The sequence below is a fragment of the Galleria mellonella genome, unplaced genomic scaffold (assembly GCF_026898425.1).
Source record: "Galleria mellonella isolate WM207_F2 unplaced genomic scaffold, CSIRO_AGI_GalMel_v1 utg146, whole genome shotgun sequence".
In the NCBI taxonomy this organism is placed as follows: domain Eukaryota; kingdom Metazoa; phylum Arthropoda; class Insecta; order Lepidoptera; family Pyralidae; genus Galleria; species Galleria mellonella.
In genome coordinates, this window is record NW_026441999.1 from 1,282,892 (window position 1) to 1,299,713 (window position 16,822).

The following is a 16,822-nucleotide window of genomic DNA, read 5'->3' on the forward strand; positions in this document are numbered from 1 at the left end:
AAACAGCTGCTTGGCAACAGATTCACGAGGGAAAGCGGTACCCATGGTCATTATTTATAGAGTCCTTTCAGTATAAAGGTAACAGTACAAAAGTAAGAAAGGAATAAAAAAATAAATTGTTTTTAACTGAATGAAGATATCAAGCAAAATTCACACAAAAAACAATTTGGGAATCTTTTTTTTCTATCACTGAGCTCGCAAATACGCATATAGCCCACCTGATGGTAACCATAGCCAATAAACGGTTGCAAAACCAGGGGCACTACGCGCACGTTGCTGACTCTGAAGAAACCTTTTTATACCTTTTTCTAAAAACCTCATGCTGTAGTCTCTTGGAAAAACCTCATTCCATAACCTGAGTGTTCGTGAGAGAAAACAACTCTGAGACCGCGCTGTACACGACCATCTAAGCACTAAGGTATGGGAGTGAACTCCATATCGATGGTAGAAGATGGCCGTGGACATCATCTTGAACAATTCTCCTTAATTTATAAAATATTGAATGACGCCTTTATGATGAACTATTTTTACCATTAATAGAATTTTAGAGTAGGAGAATTTCAATAAAACTAGAATATAATTTACAATATTATTTTATTTCCATATTTTAAATAGCGTCATTACAATGAATACAGACAATTATGGCATATGTGTACATGTTTTGCACTGAACTACATGTGTTTCGCTAACATGTCATGTTAATAAATATAGTACATGATTCATTATTAAAGATAAAATAGAAAATGTGGAGGCAACAACAAGCTAAATACTGTATCAATTTGTAAAATTCACTTACAAAAGTTACTATTACAAATAATTGTAAGAATAAATTTGTAAAATGTACTTCGGTTGTTACGATGGATTTGTAAAATCCCCTTTGGGTCTCTTGCAAGCTATAGTTACAAATTGATTTGATTAAGAAATAATTTATCGAATTTTAAATTTAATGTACAACTTATATTGTTTTAAAATACATATAAGCAAAATCAAAATCCAAGACGAAACTTAAATGTCATTCTATTACCCATATCCAAATATTTAAGAGATAAATATAAATATATACATTTCCAAAATTGTGTACTCTAGAAATAGGGAAATGACATTTTAAAGATAGGACCGACTTTAAAATATATCTCTAAAAATTATCTCGTGGATTAACAATTTTTAGAGATTAATTTAAATCTTGACATATCAAACTGTGCTGTTGTTTATATTTAGGCAGTGTTGCCCCAATTTTGCTATCCATACTAGAATCCAAAAAAATTACAAAAAGTGACAAAGCAAAGAATTCCTGAGATCAAAATTTTCTTTTCATTATTATAAAATTTATTTGAATCTGTATTGGTATAATAATAACATACATACTACATTTTACGTGCTCTACGATTTTATGATGGTTTCCGTCTATATTCCGTATCACCTCCACTCAATTCAGCTAGCCTCTAATAAGCGTCGATATTAAAATTTGCATTTCTCAAACGTCAATTCAAATAATATAAACTTTTGTTAATTTTTATACTTCATTTGCGTTGACACTGCATGAACCAGATAAAAATATTGCATCAACTGTGATGTTGTTCTTGAAATATTTTCTAATAGATCCATGTTGTAACTGACACGTATCACAGTCTCGATTTGCAATACTAGCAACATGATAATTTTGACAGATGCATATTAGTGTAACCTACCAACGCAAACTATTGCAAACCGATATCAATTCTAACCTAATTCCTAACTGTTGTTTCATGAGTGCAGTACAAAATTATCATTGACATGCTTGTGTTTTTATAAGCATTCTTGACAATAAAAAAAAATCTTGAATAGTATTGTATAAAATGTATTTCTATCAGTCATCTAGTACTCTTAGTACAAACTCTGTTTAGTTAAGAACTAAATGTCGCCGTATTATATATGTCCAGTGGTATTTATTAATATTTATTATTAGTATTAAAATTGAAATTGCTAGCTCAATCATGCTACTAAATCCAAACCTAGGTGGAATATAATCGACAATAGAAACAAAATACATTCTAGTGTAGGCAAAGTCATATGTACTGTCTAGTATTCAATACTATTATAATGAACGAATTTTAAAATTTAGGAAAAAATATTACAAGGGCAATATCACATTATCAAATATATATGGCATCATGTGTTCATTGTACAGTTATATTATTAAGTAAACAAATAAATTAAGTAATTACGTTAATAATTAATATTTGCACACACTAAAAATACATTTGTATCTCTTTTTGTATATTTATTTTATACACAGTACATGTATACACAAACATGTCATACACAAATTACATGTATAAAATTCCATTTTGTAATTTACTGTCATTAAAAGTGCATGCAAAGTTTAATAATATAACATGAAATGACATATAATGACATGACATGACATATAATGACATGACATGACATAACATGACATGTTATTATATTACATGACATGAAGATCATCCGTCAAATGATCTTTTATATATTTTATAGTATAATATGCCCCTAAAACTGAAAACATGTAAGCAATTATTACAGATGTATAACGATATCAAATTAATTGCACACGATTCACTTAATACAAAACTGAACGACGTAGCACCTCCCAAATATAATGTAACACAAACCTTCCATTTCCACCAATATATAAGTTTAAAATTAACTATCGTGAGTCATACTATATTGCAATTATTTACGTCTGGTTATACTCACGTATTAATTTCAGGAATATCCGATCAGTTTCAAATTGAAAAGGACTGCTATTCATGACTAAGGCCAGGTACATAATATAATGCGGACCACGGTTTCTTCTCAGCCCTATCTAAGTCTGGTAAAAATGTTATTACTTGTTTTTATAACACAGGGGGCAAACGAGCATGCGACCCACCTGATGGTAAGTGTCTACCGCTGCCCATGATCACCAGCAACACTAGAGGCATTGCAGGTCTGCTACCGGCCTTTTAAAACATAACGTTAGAAACAATATATGTATATATGGTACAATTCAGTCCCGTTCTGTTCCAGTTACGACCAATCTACTTACCAAATTAAAAACGAACAGAGTTTAAAACTAATCGAGTATACGCGAATTTAATACGTAAATACAGTCGAAATATAACTTGCTTTATACAGGTGGGAGTGGATTTTTAGAGATGGGCCCTTTTGCTGATAATGTAAGAAACATTGCTAGGTAGACCTCCGTTTAGTTAGCAAAAAGAAAAGTTTAAAATACCAATATAATGGTATATTTTTTGTTTCTTTTCTCTTTGCTAATTCTATTTTCAAATATTTAAAAATTCAATAAATAAATCAACCAATGAGTTTGAAATATCATTAACTACATGCGAATATTATTCTCTGAGAGATAGTCAATTTACATGGTTTATGTCAATCTACGTATACAGGATGTTGACAATATTGTATAAAAGCAATTATGATAGGACAGTAAACATTATAACACGCTGTATTAACGTATTGGATTTAATAAACAGTATTACATCATATTGTTCACTTTCAAATAAATATTAAAAAGCGTTATTGATATAAATTGCAATTTTAAAAGAAAATGAGTACAAAATCTATCGACTCATTTTATATATTTAAATATTTAATTGTACCGTCTCGTCGGTTACACAGCGAACTGAACTCAACGTTGAAATTATCAATTATTTCAATATATATTGCAATAAAATAATAATCTTGCCACGGAATTTAATTTAGAATATAATATATAAAATAAAATATAAAATGTCGAATAATATAAAGCCATTTTAACGTGATAAGTTATATTTATACAGGATAAAATTCATAATTATTAGCATCTTTTGTGGAAGATTTTATAAGATGTACGCAGATCGGGAGGAAAGGGATTGTTAGTAATGGAGACTGAGAATCCCATTGCTAGCAATATACCCAACCAGGTCGACCTCCTAGCGGTTCCCCCTGGGAACTATCATGGTTAATTCCTAATGAATTCATCATGATGGGCTAACTGGCCTGTTTTCATTCTCATCTATCACCCTTCACTGGTGCTCCGCCAGCGTATCCCGTTAGCGCAGGCGGGGTTACCATACCATTTTCACCCATCAAAAAAAAAATTTACGCAAATCATATGACTGCCTATTTTTATTTTTTTTTAAAATAACATCCGATTCACTTGAAAATGTTTGCTGGAAGATATCTCTTATTAGAGATAAGCTCGCCTTTGTACATTATGTTTAAAATGAATTGTGTTTAACATTATGTTTTGTGTACAATAAAGAATAAAAAATAAAGATTTATACCAGAAAAAATATTTTTTATCCAAGAAACATGAGACAATAAAAGCTAAGAGATAAAAAATATTTTCTATTCAAGTAAACTTAATTATAAGCATTTCTGAATGAGATTACAGGATACAGAGGCATAACAGCTTAGTTCTCAGGAATGGCAACGCATGAAGGATATCATGGGCGACACAGTACACTCTGTCTATCATGGACATGATACGCCTATACACATGATATGTCTATAAGCGACAGTTACCACTTTCTATCAAGTGGGCGGTTGTTTTGTTTGCTATTCTAAGTTGCATAAAAAATATATTTTTTTTAATTTACCTGCTGGCCAAGCCGTTTCAGGCCCTATCCTTGTCCGGTCTCATCATCATCATCATACCAGCTCTTAACTGTCGACTATTGAACATAAGCCTTGCTAATAAAGGGAGTTTTACACGGTCAGATCTCGGTCTAGGAGAACTGGTAGCTTCCAGAAAAGTATACTAATAATTATGAAGTCAATTCTATATATAAATTGTCTAGAATGTTCAAACTACTGGTCAATTACTTTTAACCGAACACACAACCCAGTATCGTATGAAGGCAAGAAAATTAAACTAAAACACAAAATAAATATTTTAAAACTATACTGCCTAATATTTACATTTAAAAAAAAAAATTTGTCGAATAGTCTACTTAAAAAAATAATCGCTACTCTATGGTAGCATCGCGTATAAAAAAAAATATCTATGGCATATTGTACTTATTTATCACCGTTCAATTAAAAGGCGCAATTAAAAAAAAAAAACATTGAAATTGACTCTTTGGTATTATACCAAATATATTTAAGCCGTACATGTTATCCTAAATACAGCAAAAGACGCTGAAAATTACGCGAAATTAAATAAAAAAATATAGGAATCAATGAGTATTACGCGCCTCGCAGCAGGCCGAGAACTTAGCAAAATTTAAAAGCACGCACTTAGGTTTAGCAATACGATAGATGGAGGTAAAAATATTTAAACGGAATCAGATGCAGTACACAATTTTAAAATAATTCTGGAATTCGTTTTTACTCGTGACTTCGTCTGTGTGACCTTTTATTCATAAATAAATTGCATCCCAAATTTAACAATATTCATTATGTGTATATCCACCTTTATGCTTTTTTTTTCTTTTCATTTTCTCGTTCTTCGGCTTTGCAGGGTTACCATTAGCCATAACACATTCAGTCTAGTCATAGAATAAGTAATCACTACATTATTTAAGCGTCGGTACAGCTCTTATAATAACGAAATTGGAAAATAAACCTTTTCACAAAGAAATGTCAAAAATAATAAAAGAGGTGAATAATTAAAACAACTACTTATAATATGACTCTATTCAAAATATTGATCACGATAGGTATCATAAGAAACCTAGTTACGTCATAATGTAAGTTACGTTCGTTATAATGTAATATTGAAATGCAATGAAATGGTTGCACAGATTTCATTAAAACGTTTTTACTGATCGAAGTGACGCGGGTCTGGTGTCCGTTTAATTATTTTTCCCTCCAAGCATGCACATTTTTTTTTCTTAAAATTTAAATTTGGAAAATGTAATTCAAATACACAACTATATTACCGTTCGCATAAACACTGAATAACCATTCACATCTCAATTGATATATTTTATTTAAAATAATAGTTTTTTTTTTTTTTTTATATACTAATGGACTGTCCACAACTCTTCACCCGTCTTTTTAATGACAGGCCTTAATTAGTACCCGAAAACATATTTTAAAAATAATATTACGCTTGTAATGTCGTGTCCACACTGGACGTTTTCTGGGCGTTTCAAACGCTGCGATTCATTGAATATTTCACATCCATAAAATATCAAGTTTAACACAAAATTAAAAAAATAATATATTATAAAACCCCAAAAAAAGTAGATATCACTACTTAAACAAATACCTTTTCCTCTAGGACTTTTTAAAAAAAGGATTTTTTTACATCCTATTGTATACAATAATATGTTAACAATTAAATCGAGAAACACAATAGTGTAATATATTTATATCATTTAGATATGTAAAATATTGAACAAAGTCACAGAACGTACATATAGAAATCATATAACTACCCATATTGCGTATTAGCGCGTCCCAACCGCCGATTTTAAAAGTCCAAACAAACTGAACGCCCCAAAAACGTTAGTGTGAATTTCCAATAAAGTATTTAACTACAAACATACTATCGGACGTCTCTATGTCACAGATGGACACGAGATGGACAGACTGCCGTCTCTTTCTCTCCTTAGGGGTGTAAAACATCTAGCGAGCTTAGGCTTGGAATATTTCACAAGTAACATGCGAAATAGCATAAGATACATAAAATTTTACATTACTCCTTCTATGTCTCTTCATTAGACTAGACTTTTTTAATAGCAGCTATATCTACGCGAACACAGGGACTATATGGTCCATGAAAACTATCAACCGAATAGAAGAATGTTCTTTTGACGTTCGGCCGCAATATGTCGGCTCTTTAAGTGTTGCGTTCGGATTCACTCGTAAGTCATCGGCTGTTTACAGCTAAGAGTGGAATGGAATCGCAGCAAACCGTCCACTGGTCCGTAAAGAGCGGACGAATAGAGACTTTAGTGCGCTTAACATAAACTTTACTTTAAACGGCACCTAATATTCACTGCGGACGCAGATCACTCCTATCCTTTGCTCACATGTGATTGTGATAATAAAAAATAATAAATTAAAAATTGCAATAATTTCCATGCCTAAGCTAGATCGTTGTTGGACGTCTGATCGCTCAAAGATGGTTCAAGGTCACGTCCACAACTTGGTTCAAGGTCACGTCCGCGACTCTAAGGTCACATTTGCACCTTGAGCCAAGGTCACGTCCGCATCTTGATCCAAAGTCACGTCCACAAATTGTTTCAAGGTCACGTCCGCATCTTGATCCAAGGTCGCGTCCGCATCTTGATCCAAGGTCGCGTCCGCATCTTGATCCAAGGTCACGTCCGAATTTTTTTCAAGGTCACGTCCGCAACTTGTTTCAAGGTCACGTCCGCTTCTCTATCCAAGGTCACATTTGCACCTTGAGCCAAAGTCACGTCCGCGGCTTACGACCGCTACTTTGCGCAGTTTAATGTAAATGCATTGTCCAAATCGCGTCCAATAGTATAATCCGTAGCATTACTAGCGCGCTCCGACGAACGTCTACTGGCGTCGTTCACTGCAGTATGCAGTTGTTCTTTCTTTGTATCTCCACTTGTGAGAGGTTCCGCTCTATTGCGTCGTCGTCGGCTATCCTGTAAGCAAATTATATACATTTTTATTAGTATATAAACGCATTGCAAGGAGTCAGTGGATGCAGGTGGCTCGGACCGTTCTTTATGACAGTCTATGGGGGAGGCTTATATCCAGCAGTGGACGGATAATGGCTGAGATGATGATGACGATGATGATAGACTTCTAAGTGATCCATGTCCGAATTTGGGATGTATGTTGTTTTTTTGATTATTATTTATATATGTATATTTCTTGATTAATGATTTTCTATCTGACTCCAAGATTTTTATTACTGATTTTTATATTAAACTAGATAATCGGAGACTAACTTTCAATATTGAAATAGGATAGGTTGAACACAACTGTAACAACCGTATCCAATTCGGTGCATTAGTTTTTGTGTGATGCCGAAACAAACATATGGATGGACTGTTTTTTTTTTTTAATTTTATTTTCCATTTATTTGGGAAAACTAACAGTGACAAAATAAAGAATAATACATAATATTAATCAAAGAAAACATTGAGTAAATTTGCCACCAACACCGTTTACCACAGTTTCGATTCAAATATAATACAAATAGCTTAAGTAAACAAGAACAGCTAAAAATTACGTGAATCTTTTAGAGATTAACATTTTAAAAGTACTTGGGCGTTCATTCATAATACCAACATCATTAAATAAAGCGTTATATGAATTCACATGTCTATACAAAGCTGTTAATAAACTCAAACACGCCAATACATACGCTTTCTCTTGTTCATCCATCTCTTGCACCAGCCTGTCTCGTTCGTTGACAGCCGCCAACAGTTCCTGCAAATAATTATAATACTACCATAAATAATTGGCTTAAAAACCAAAACAAACATTCACCCAACTTCAACGTCCGTCTCTTTCTCTCTAAAAAGGTCCTTTTCTTTACATGACAGTATTTTACACGATATATTTGAACAATAAAATTTTGTAAACCAAATCTAATGGTTCTTTTTTTTTAATCATGCCCACTGCAAAGTTGTCTGGTGCCCACCACAGTATCCGAGCAAAGCTTTACAGACATGTCTGAGAGAATATATACGCTTTTTAAAAACAAACAGCCCGTATGTTTTTTTTTTTCATACAACTTAGAATGGCAAACAAGCTGACGGCCCACCTGATGGAAAGTGGTAACCGTCGCCTATAGACATGAACAGTACCATGGACATAACATACTGTTTCGCCCACGATACCTCCCCATGCGTTATCATTCCTAAAGACTCAGATGTTATTCCTCTGTATCCTGTAAATTCACGTCATATCCCACCCTTCAAACCGAAACACAGCCATGCAAACACAACTGCTTCATGGTAGAAACACGAATGGGACAGAGATACCCAAGCAATCGACTTATGTACAAGTCATCATCTGCAACAAAAAGTGAACCTTATCCATGCCAACAGTATTATTAGTAGTTATTTTAAATACGCCAATACGAAGCTCGGGTACCTGCAGCAGCAGCCTCTCCCGCCGCTTCTGTCCCGGGGTCTTCCTCCACTCGTCGACGCCCAGCGACAGCCGCAACTCCCGCGCCAGCAGCTCACATCGGCGGCTCAGGTCCTCCTCTTGCTCGCTGGTGGATAGAAAACATCATTAAACGATGAAGAGGAGAGGGGGGGAGTTATTAGTTACCAGGTGGAAACATTGTAGAAAAATTGTTTCAAGTATAATTGCTTTATGGCAGAAATATGACTATGATTTTCATACATAATCTTCTTTCAGTATATACGCTTTTTTTTATTTTTTTTTATACAACTTAGAATGGCAAATAAGCTAACGGCACACTTGATGGGAAGTGGTAACCGTCGCCTATAGACATGAGCAGTACCATGGACATAACAGAAGATACTGTTTCGCCCATGATACCCCCCATGCGTTGCCATTCCTGAGGACTCAGGTGTGATTCCTCTGTACCCAGTAAATTCACGCCATATTCCACCCTTCAAACCGAAACACAGCCATGCAAACACAACTGCTTTTGCTTGAAACACGAATGGGACAGAGGTACCCAAGCAAACGACATCATCATCACCATATCAGCCGTTAACTGTCCACTGCTGGACATAGGTCTCCCCCATATGGTATTTAATACAGGACCAAGTGCTAAACCTTGCGGTATACCAGAAGGTATCTCGTAAAAACCTTATGTACAACAAACTTCTCTGCAATATTCTATCAGTAAGTTAAAATTCTAAAATTTGAACAAAACGTTTAAGACAGAATAATTTTACTTTCACTTGAAACATTAATAGCTTTACGCTTCACTTAATAGAATAGAAAATCATTTATTCAAATAAACTTACATTGAAGCACTTTTGAATAGTCATTGCATTTTTTTTAATCTACCGCTTTTGTGTTTAATTGTTAATTAAAAGAATTAATGTTAATGAAAAGCTTGTCGCCATGTCTATATGACTGTAATATAAAAATAATTATGAAACCGTTCATATTGTCTTGAAATTGATTTAGTATAACAGTTCAAGGTTTTTTTTTTGACCACGTGCCTTGGAAAGAGACAGATTATTGTAAACACCTTGAATCCCCCATAAGTCTCAATGCACCCTCACACGACTCATAGCATAGTGTTACAGGATATATATACTAACAGTATGTTGAGCTGCATCTGCCGTCGAAGCAACGCGTTCTTCTTATTGACCAAGTTGAACCACTGCGACATCAGTCTGTCTTCCTCCTGCAAGGGAAAAATATTATTAAAAAAAAAAGGATGATTGAAAAAAAAAAAAAGCCAGTGTTGTGGAGTATTGAATTTATTTTTGATTTTTAATTGAGTATTGAAGTTATTTTGTTACTTGTAACCCAGGTGAGTTGTAACTCACCTGGGTTACAAGTAACAAAATAATAGTATAACAAAAATCTCTTTCAAGAGGTCAGCCCCCAACGCTCTCTTCCCCCCCCCCCACCACCACCCTAAATTATCTTAAATAGGTTTTTTTTTTATAAAACTTAGAATGGTAAGGTTTATAGACACAATAGACGTATATAAGAATTGAGATCTTTGATTCGATATTCGGTTCTCTCTGCCCACTCTGTCTGACGCTTGGATTTATTATAAAAAAAATCTGACAAATACATAGAGGAATAAAGTAAAGGAAACTATATTGAGTTGAACACGAAAAATATACAGATTGTAGTAAATCTTAAAATCTTAAAAACTTGCTATATATACTGTATTTGTCGTGGACAGCTCAAATGTATATAAGTAAGGAAAGATGGGAATGAAGCAGGTACCGGATTGTATGGACTTTTCACACACACTAGAAACACACCGCGCCACGCTCTCTGAAAGTGAGGAAGGGTGTTAAAACTAGTCATATATACATTCCTATAACAGTGTAATCATCATCATCATCAGGGGAGAAAGGTATTGTTAGTAATGGAGACTGAGAATCCTATTGCTAGCAATATACCCAACCAGGTCGACCTCCTCGCGGTTCCCCCTGGAAACTATCATAGTTGATTCCTGATGAATTCATCATGATGGGCTAACTGGCCTGTTTTCATTCTCATCTATCACCCTTCACTGGTGCTCCGCCAGCGTATCCCGTTAGCGCAGGCGGGGTTACCATACCATTATCACGCATCAAAAAAATCATCATCATCAATATCAGTCATTATCTGTCCACTGCTGAACGTAGGCCTCTCCCATAAACTGCCATAAAGAACAGTCCTGAGCAACCTGCTATAAGTGTAATAGAAAGAAAATAAAATATAAAGGGTCATATACCACATAGATATCGTACACAAAAGATCTTTCAAATTGGAAAATGTCATAGAAAATTATAATATCAATTGTTTTTTATAATTACAGTTCAAAAAAACAAATAAATTTTGTTTTACAAAAAAAAATGTACGAAAAGGTCAAACTTTTGAATGAATTTTGATAAAATTATACTATGGCATCAAGAGTGTACATTCAGACGCTCTTTCAAATTAAAAAAAAAAACAATTCAGTTCATAAAAATAAATAATGTAAAAAGTTATTGTTGTACTACTACAACAATAGATACAATAAAATGTACTCACACACTGACAGACTGACAATACAATTACAGACACGAAACGAAAATAGTTACACTACACTAGTGTGCGTGTAATGTAAATGTGTGCACGTGACAGGTCTTAATTTATATGGGATTGAAGTCATTATTTGAATTTCAATTCGCGGACATTCAAAATTTTATTTAGTTTAAATAAAATATTTTTTTCTACCAATTTTTGTACAAAATGTTTCTGATTGTTCTTTTATATTGTATTTAAAGAGATAAATGTATAAAAATGTACAATTTTATGGTGTATTTATTGTAATTTATAATTTATATTACAAATATACGATATATATATATATATACAATTCTAACCGACTACATTAAATGACAACTCACCATCCACTCAAAACGTGAAAAAATTAGAACCTGTTTTGTTCATACTAATGCCAGATCAGCTTCGAGCCTATATCGTGAAGGTGTATATCTATCTCGCTCTATCATACATAATTATTATATTTGTATCTCTTTCACATTATCAATACTTTTAAAGACTACAACATACCTCCGTGTTGTCCGCCGACTCCATCACCCGCCGCAGTTGCTTCTCGAGAGCGGCCGCTCGCTCGTCGATCGCCTTTTGTTCACGTTCTAGCGCTTCCAACTCGCTTTGGATGTACGAACCAGTCTCACGACCCTAAAACAATAAAAACACATACGAGATATTAAATACTAAATCTAGTAGTATTTAGTATTTATTGTTATATTAATAATATAGTGTATAATAAACATATTCGAGCTAAACCTAGGACATCCAGATCTGACACAATTTAGACTTGTACAAGTCGCAAATCCGACCCCTCATGAAGTACTGCCCTCACCCGTGGGCCTAAGCACCTGGATACCGGAGGGAAAGGGATTGTTATTAATGGGGTCAAATTAGGAGTTAATGGGGTTAAATGAGATTCTTAGTCTCCATTACTAACAATCCCTTTATACCCACTCCATGAGTATTAAAAATAAGGACTTATAGCTTCATTGCATACAATGGTATCCTGTCTATCATCTCTCACTGGCATCATATACAAAGAGGGTGGTCCGTCACCTCGTCGGGCAGGTCGTTGTCGGGCGTGAGGCGGTCGACGAGCGCCGAGAAGGAATGCAGCGGCGAGCGGCGGCCCGAACACGCCGACCCACTGCGCGAGCTGCGGCTCTCGTCTACTGGCCACAAACAATTAGGTCTTACGTTAACGAACATATAATCACTACATAGTATAAAACAAAGTCGCTGTCGCTGTCTTTTTTTTTTACAACACAGGGGCAAACGAGCATACGGCTCACCTGATGGTACACTTACCATCAGGTGAGCCGTATGCTCGTTTGTACCGCCGCCCATGGTCACCCACAATACCTACGGCATTGCAGGTGTGCTGCCGGCCTTTTAAAAAGGAATATCTGTCCGTCCCTATGTATGCTTAAATCTTTAAAACTACGCAACGGATTTTGAAGCGGGTTTTGTTTAATAGATAGAGTGATTCAAGAGGAAGGTTTATATGTATAATACATGCATAATATTGTAGAGAAACACTGACAAATTTAGAGGTTTCTAATGTGATGTCGTAAATAAACACATTTTTTAGCATTTCACCCGTGCGAAGCTGGGGCGGGCTACTTGTTTATAATAATTAAAGATTTTGACGTCCACAAAAGAAAATGAAAAAAGTTCGCGATGGTATATGTCTATCTCTTAAGGATAACCCACAATAACCATTTTTTATCCTTTAAATTTTACGGGAAAAAATGGCTTATTTACGAAGTGATTTTAAACAATACAGTATTAAGTTTTATCCAATTAAGTACCTTAAATACATTGTCCATTTAATATAGATCAATATGGCTATTTACAGCATGTAATTTAAATGAATATTTCCGAAAATATTACAGATTTAAAATGTAGGGACATGGCGATACGGCATTACACCCGTGCGAAGCCGGGGCGGGTCGCCAGTATGTATTAAAGAAACGAACAGAGTTTCGTGCCTCCAGTCAAACTGTTTATAATTACTCCTCTCCATCCAAAGGTTGCCTGCAAGAGATCGCTTTTAGCGATAAGGTCGCCCATTGTTTTCTCATTGTGATTATTTCTTGTAATTATTTATATTTATAATAAGTTTACTATTGTAATCTTTTGGAGGAAACAATAAAGAGTATCTATCTATAATGTATTTAAACTTTTTAATGACAAAAATGTAGTACAATAGCGGAAATCAACGTTATAAATAACTATCAGCTTAGGGATATTTATTAATTTATTGAACTTCAATACACAAACAATAGATAGCGTCAAAGCCGGATTTGAACCCATATAACGATATACAGATGTGTTTTTTTTTATTATGAATATTTTTTTTATTAATTAAGCAGCTCCCAGCATCGTCTGCTTTAACACATTTTTTCTCAAACATAATTGGAAATGTGAGCATTATTTTGACAATCTTCTTCGAGATAAATCAAAATTGCCGTACTGGCCAGATACATGCGGGCAGCGGCCGGCAAAAATTGTATGAAAATCCATATCTGTCGTGTTTTGCGGTCAGATAAATTACTACATAAACTCATATCTGTCCTGTAATTTAAAAATGGAATGACCTTTTACTTCGAAACATGGCTACCAAGGAGGTAACTAATACAATATTTTATTTAAATTTCGAACTAGCTTACAGTTAGAAAGCTGTTTATTGAAAAAAAAAAAACAAAGGATCATTATGGAACGTGAAAAATTATTATTGTTCGTTTTTCGTCATTGAACCTAAAAAGTAAAATTGTTTTTTGATTTCCGCGCATTGTTTGAGAAAAGTACTATACAAGCCTTGGCCACAACTAAGCACTGATGGGCTTATGTATGTATGCCTCGGCTACACCTCGGCCCACATTTGCACGTTCGTCCATTAATGTTTAGTTGCTGGCCGCTGCAGTAATGTACTATATCTTTATGTAAAAAAATAAAAAAGGTACGCCCTACTTCGGTGATCGGGTAAAAAATAAACAATATAAAAGACAGCTAAAAAACATTCTTGACAAGCAACAGTCGAAAGCCTGAGAGTGGGTTAAAAAAAAAAGTAAATTATGTAAAATGCAAGAAAAATACTGTTAGACTCTGACCAGATCTGTCGGGGCTGATGGAACTGTTCCTGGAGGCGGGGCTGGACTGCACCGAGTCCTGGCGGCCCAGCAGCGCGTCCAGCTGCTCCACGCCGCCCGCTGCACATTGCATTATAGCGATTCATAGCATTAGGAATAAAAAAAACTGTAAACACTCGTGCCAACAAACTTCCATAGGAATGGAGGGAAAAAGGGAACATTTTAGTGATTATCACTGTATTTTAGACTACTAATGCAATTTAGCATGGCAAACAAGCTGACGGCCCACCTGATGGAAAGTGGTAACCGTCGCCTACAGACATGAGCAGTAGCATGGACATAACAGAGTGTACTGTTTCCCCCATGCGTTGCCACTCCTGAGGACTCAGGTGTTATTCCTCTGTACCGTGTAAATTTACGCCATATCCCACCCTTCAAACCGAAACACAGCCATGCAAACACAACTGCTTCACGGTTGAAACACGAATGGGACAGAGGTGCACAAGCAATCGACTTTTGTACAAAATCTCTTTTACTGTGTATTATGTGTATGTTTTTTTTTTTTTTTTATTGTAATTTGTGTGCTGTAAGTAATGTAAATAAATTATCTATCTATCTATCTAATAGCCATGTGCATTAGTATTGTATTTAACGTTTGTTATATATGTTATAATGCAATATGCCGTTGGTGTCCCTTTAAATAAATAAATAATGTAAGTAATACATACCGGCTGCGATCTCATCCATGACGGACTGTTTGCTGATGATCTCGACGGTGCCGGCGCGCCCCCGGCCCGGGGACAGCGGTGACGACGGGCTGCCAACATTACGTCACTCATAAGATTTAGCATTCGTAAATTTTTAATCGACTTTTTTTCAACCGATTTAAAAAAAGAGGAAAACCTCAATTCTGGTGTATTTTTTATGTTTGTTACCTTAACCCTTAAAAGCCTGATTTTTTAATTTAAATTAATAAAATATATAAGTGTACCCTTTACTATGTTTACTAATAGAGAAAAATAGTAAAAAAATCAAAACGATATTTTTATATATTTATTTTGAAAAAAACATTTGGTAACATGTAAACAGCTAAATATTAAAATAAAATCGATTGTAGGCGCCCAATGCGATTTATAACACCGGTATCAAATTTGTAACTTCAGGTATTTAAGGGTTAATACTCCATCAATTATTAACCGATTTGGAAAATTGCTTTTTTATTAAAGGCATCAAATTATGGGCCCCATTATACCCTTCGTATGTCGCCATTTCAGATCACTTAGGTGTTTAGCATCCGTACCCTGTAATTCCATTGCTGTAACTCACCCAATTGATGAAAGGTTCTTGAGTGGCAACCCCATACAAGTAAACGCAGTGGAAAACAACCCCCCTCTATGTAATGTAGTGACGATATCAAATGCATTGCAGGGAGTCAGTGGATGCAGGTGGCTCAGGACCGTTCCTTATGTCAGTCTCTGGAGGAGGCCAATATTCAGCAGTGGTTGTCCATATATATAACAAACAAACTAACTTTCCTATTTGCAATATTAGTAAGGATATCATACCTAACAATGCCCGCTCTCGCATCCGCTATCAGCTTTCTCGCTCTCTCGCGTAGCATTACTTGTCTCTCGTCATCGGTCATTGGCTGTAAAACAAAATATACTGTAATCAGTATAAAGCTAGTAAAATTTCTATATGACCATGGTGTAATAATACTATGTGACACCGTTCTTTCATTCTCCATCTCTAGAATGTCATAAGAGAGAGAGAGATAATGCAAAGTGGCGCCCTCTGGTGTCAGTTAATAACGTGTACCCAGCAGTAGTGGGATATTTTATGGGTTGTTATAGTACTTAGAATAGTTTGACAACCATAAGCAATATTAACTTTTTTTTATTACTTACAATAGTAAACAAGCTGACGGCCCACCTGATGGAAAGTGGTAACTGTGACATATAGACATGAACAGTACTATGGGCATAACAGAGTATACTGTGACGCCCACGGTTCTCATGCGTTGCCATTCCTGAGGACTAAAATGTTATGCCTGCTAATTATGACAACTGGGGGGAAAGAGATTGTACTAATGG

General features: G+C 34.9%; 1 protein-coding gene across 4 annotated transcripts in view; it reads right to left on the minus strand.

The window, feature by feature from the left end:
• Nucleotides 1-577: 577 nt before the first annotated feature.
• Nucleotides 578-16,822, minus strand: part of LOC113510365 (EH domain-binding protein 1) — a 53,598-nt gene continuing 37,353 nt past the window's right edge. For 3 of the 4 annotated variants that reach the window (XM_052891956.1, XM_052891957.1, XM_052891954.1), the window contains 9 exons: nucleotides 16,295-16,377; nucleotides 15,458-15,546; nucleotides 14,751-14,849; nucleotides 12,694-12,809; nucleotides 12,154-12,285; nucleotides 10,191-10,276; nucleotides 9,034-9,157; nucleotides 8,300-8,364; nucleotides 578-7,571 (listed from right to left, as the gene is read on the minus strand). In XM_052891956.1, the coding sequence (XP_052747916.1) occupies nucleotides 7,493-7,571; nucleotides 8,300-8,364; nucleotides 9,034-9,157; nucleotides 10,191-10,276; nucleotides 12,154-12,285; nucleotides 12,694-12,809; nucleotides 14,751-14,849; nucleotides 15,458-15,546; nucleotides 16,295-16,377 (873 nt within the window). In that variant the 3' untranslated portion in view covers nucleotides 578-7,492. The remainder of the gene's footprint in view (nucleotides 7,572-8,299; nucleotides 8,365-9,033; nucleotides 9,158-10,190; nucleotides 10,277-12,153; nucleotides 12,286-12,693; nucleotides 12,810-14,750; nucleotides 14,850-15,457; nucleotides 15,547-16,294; nucleotides 16,378-16,822) is intronic. The other variant, XM_052891955.1, reaches the window with a different exon arrangement.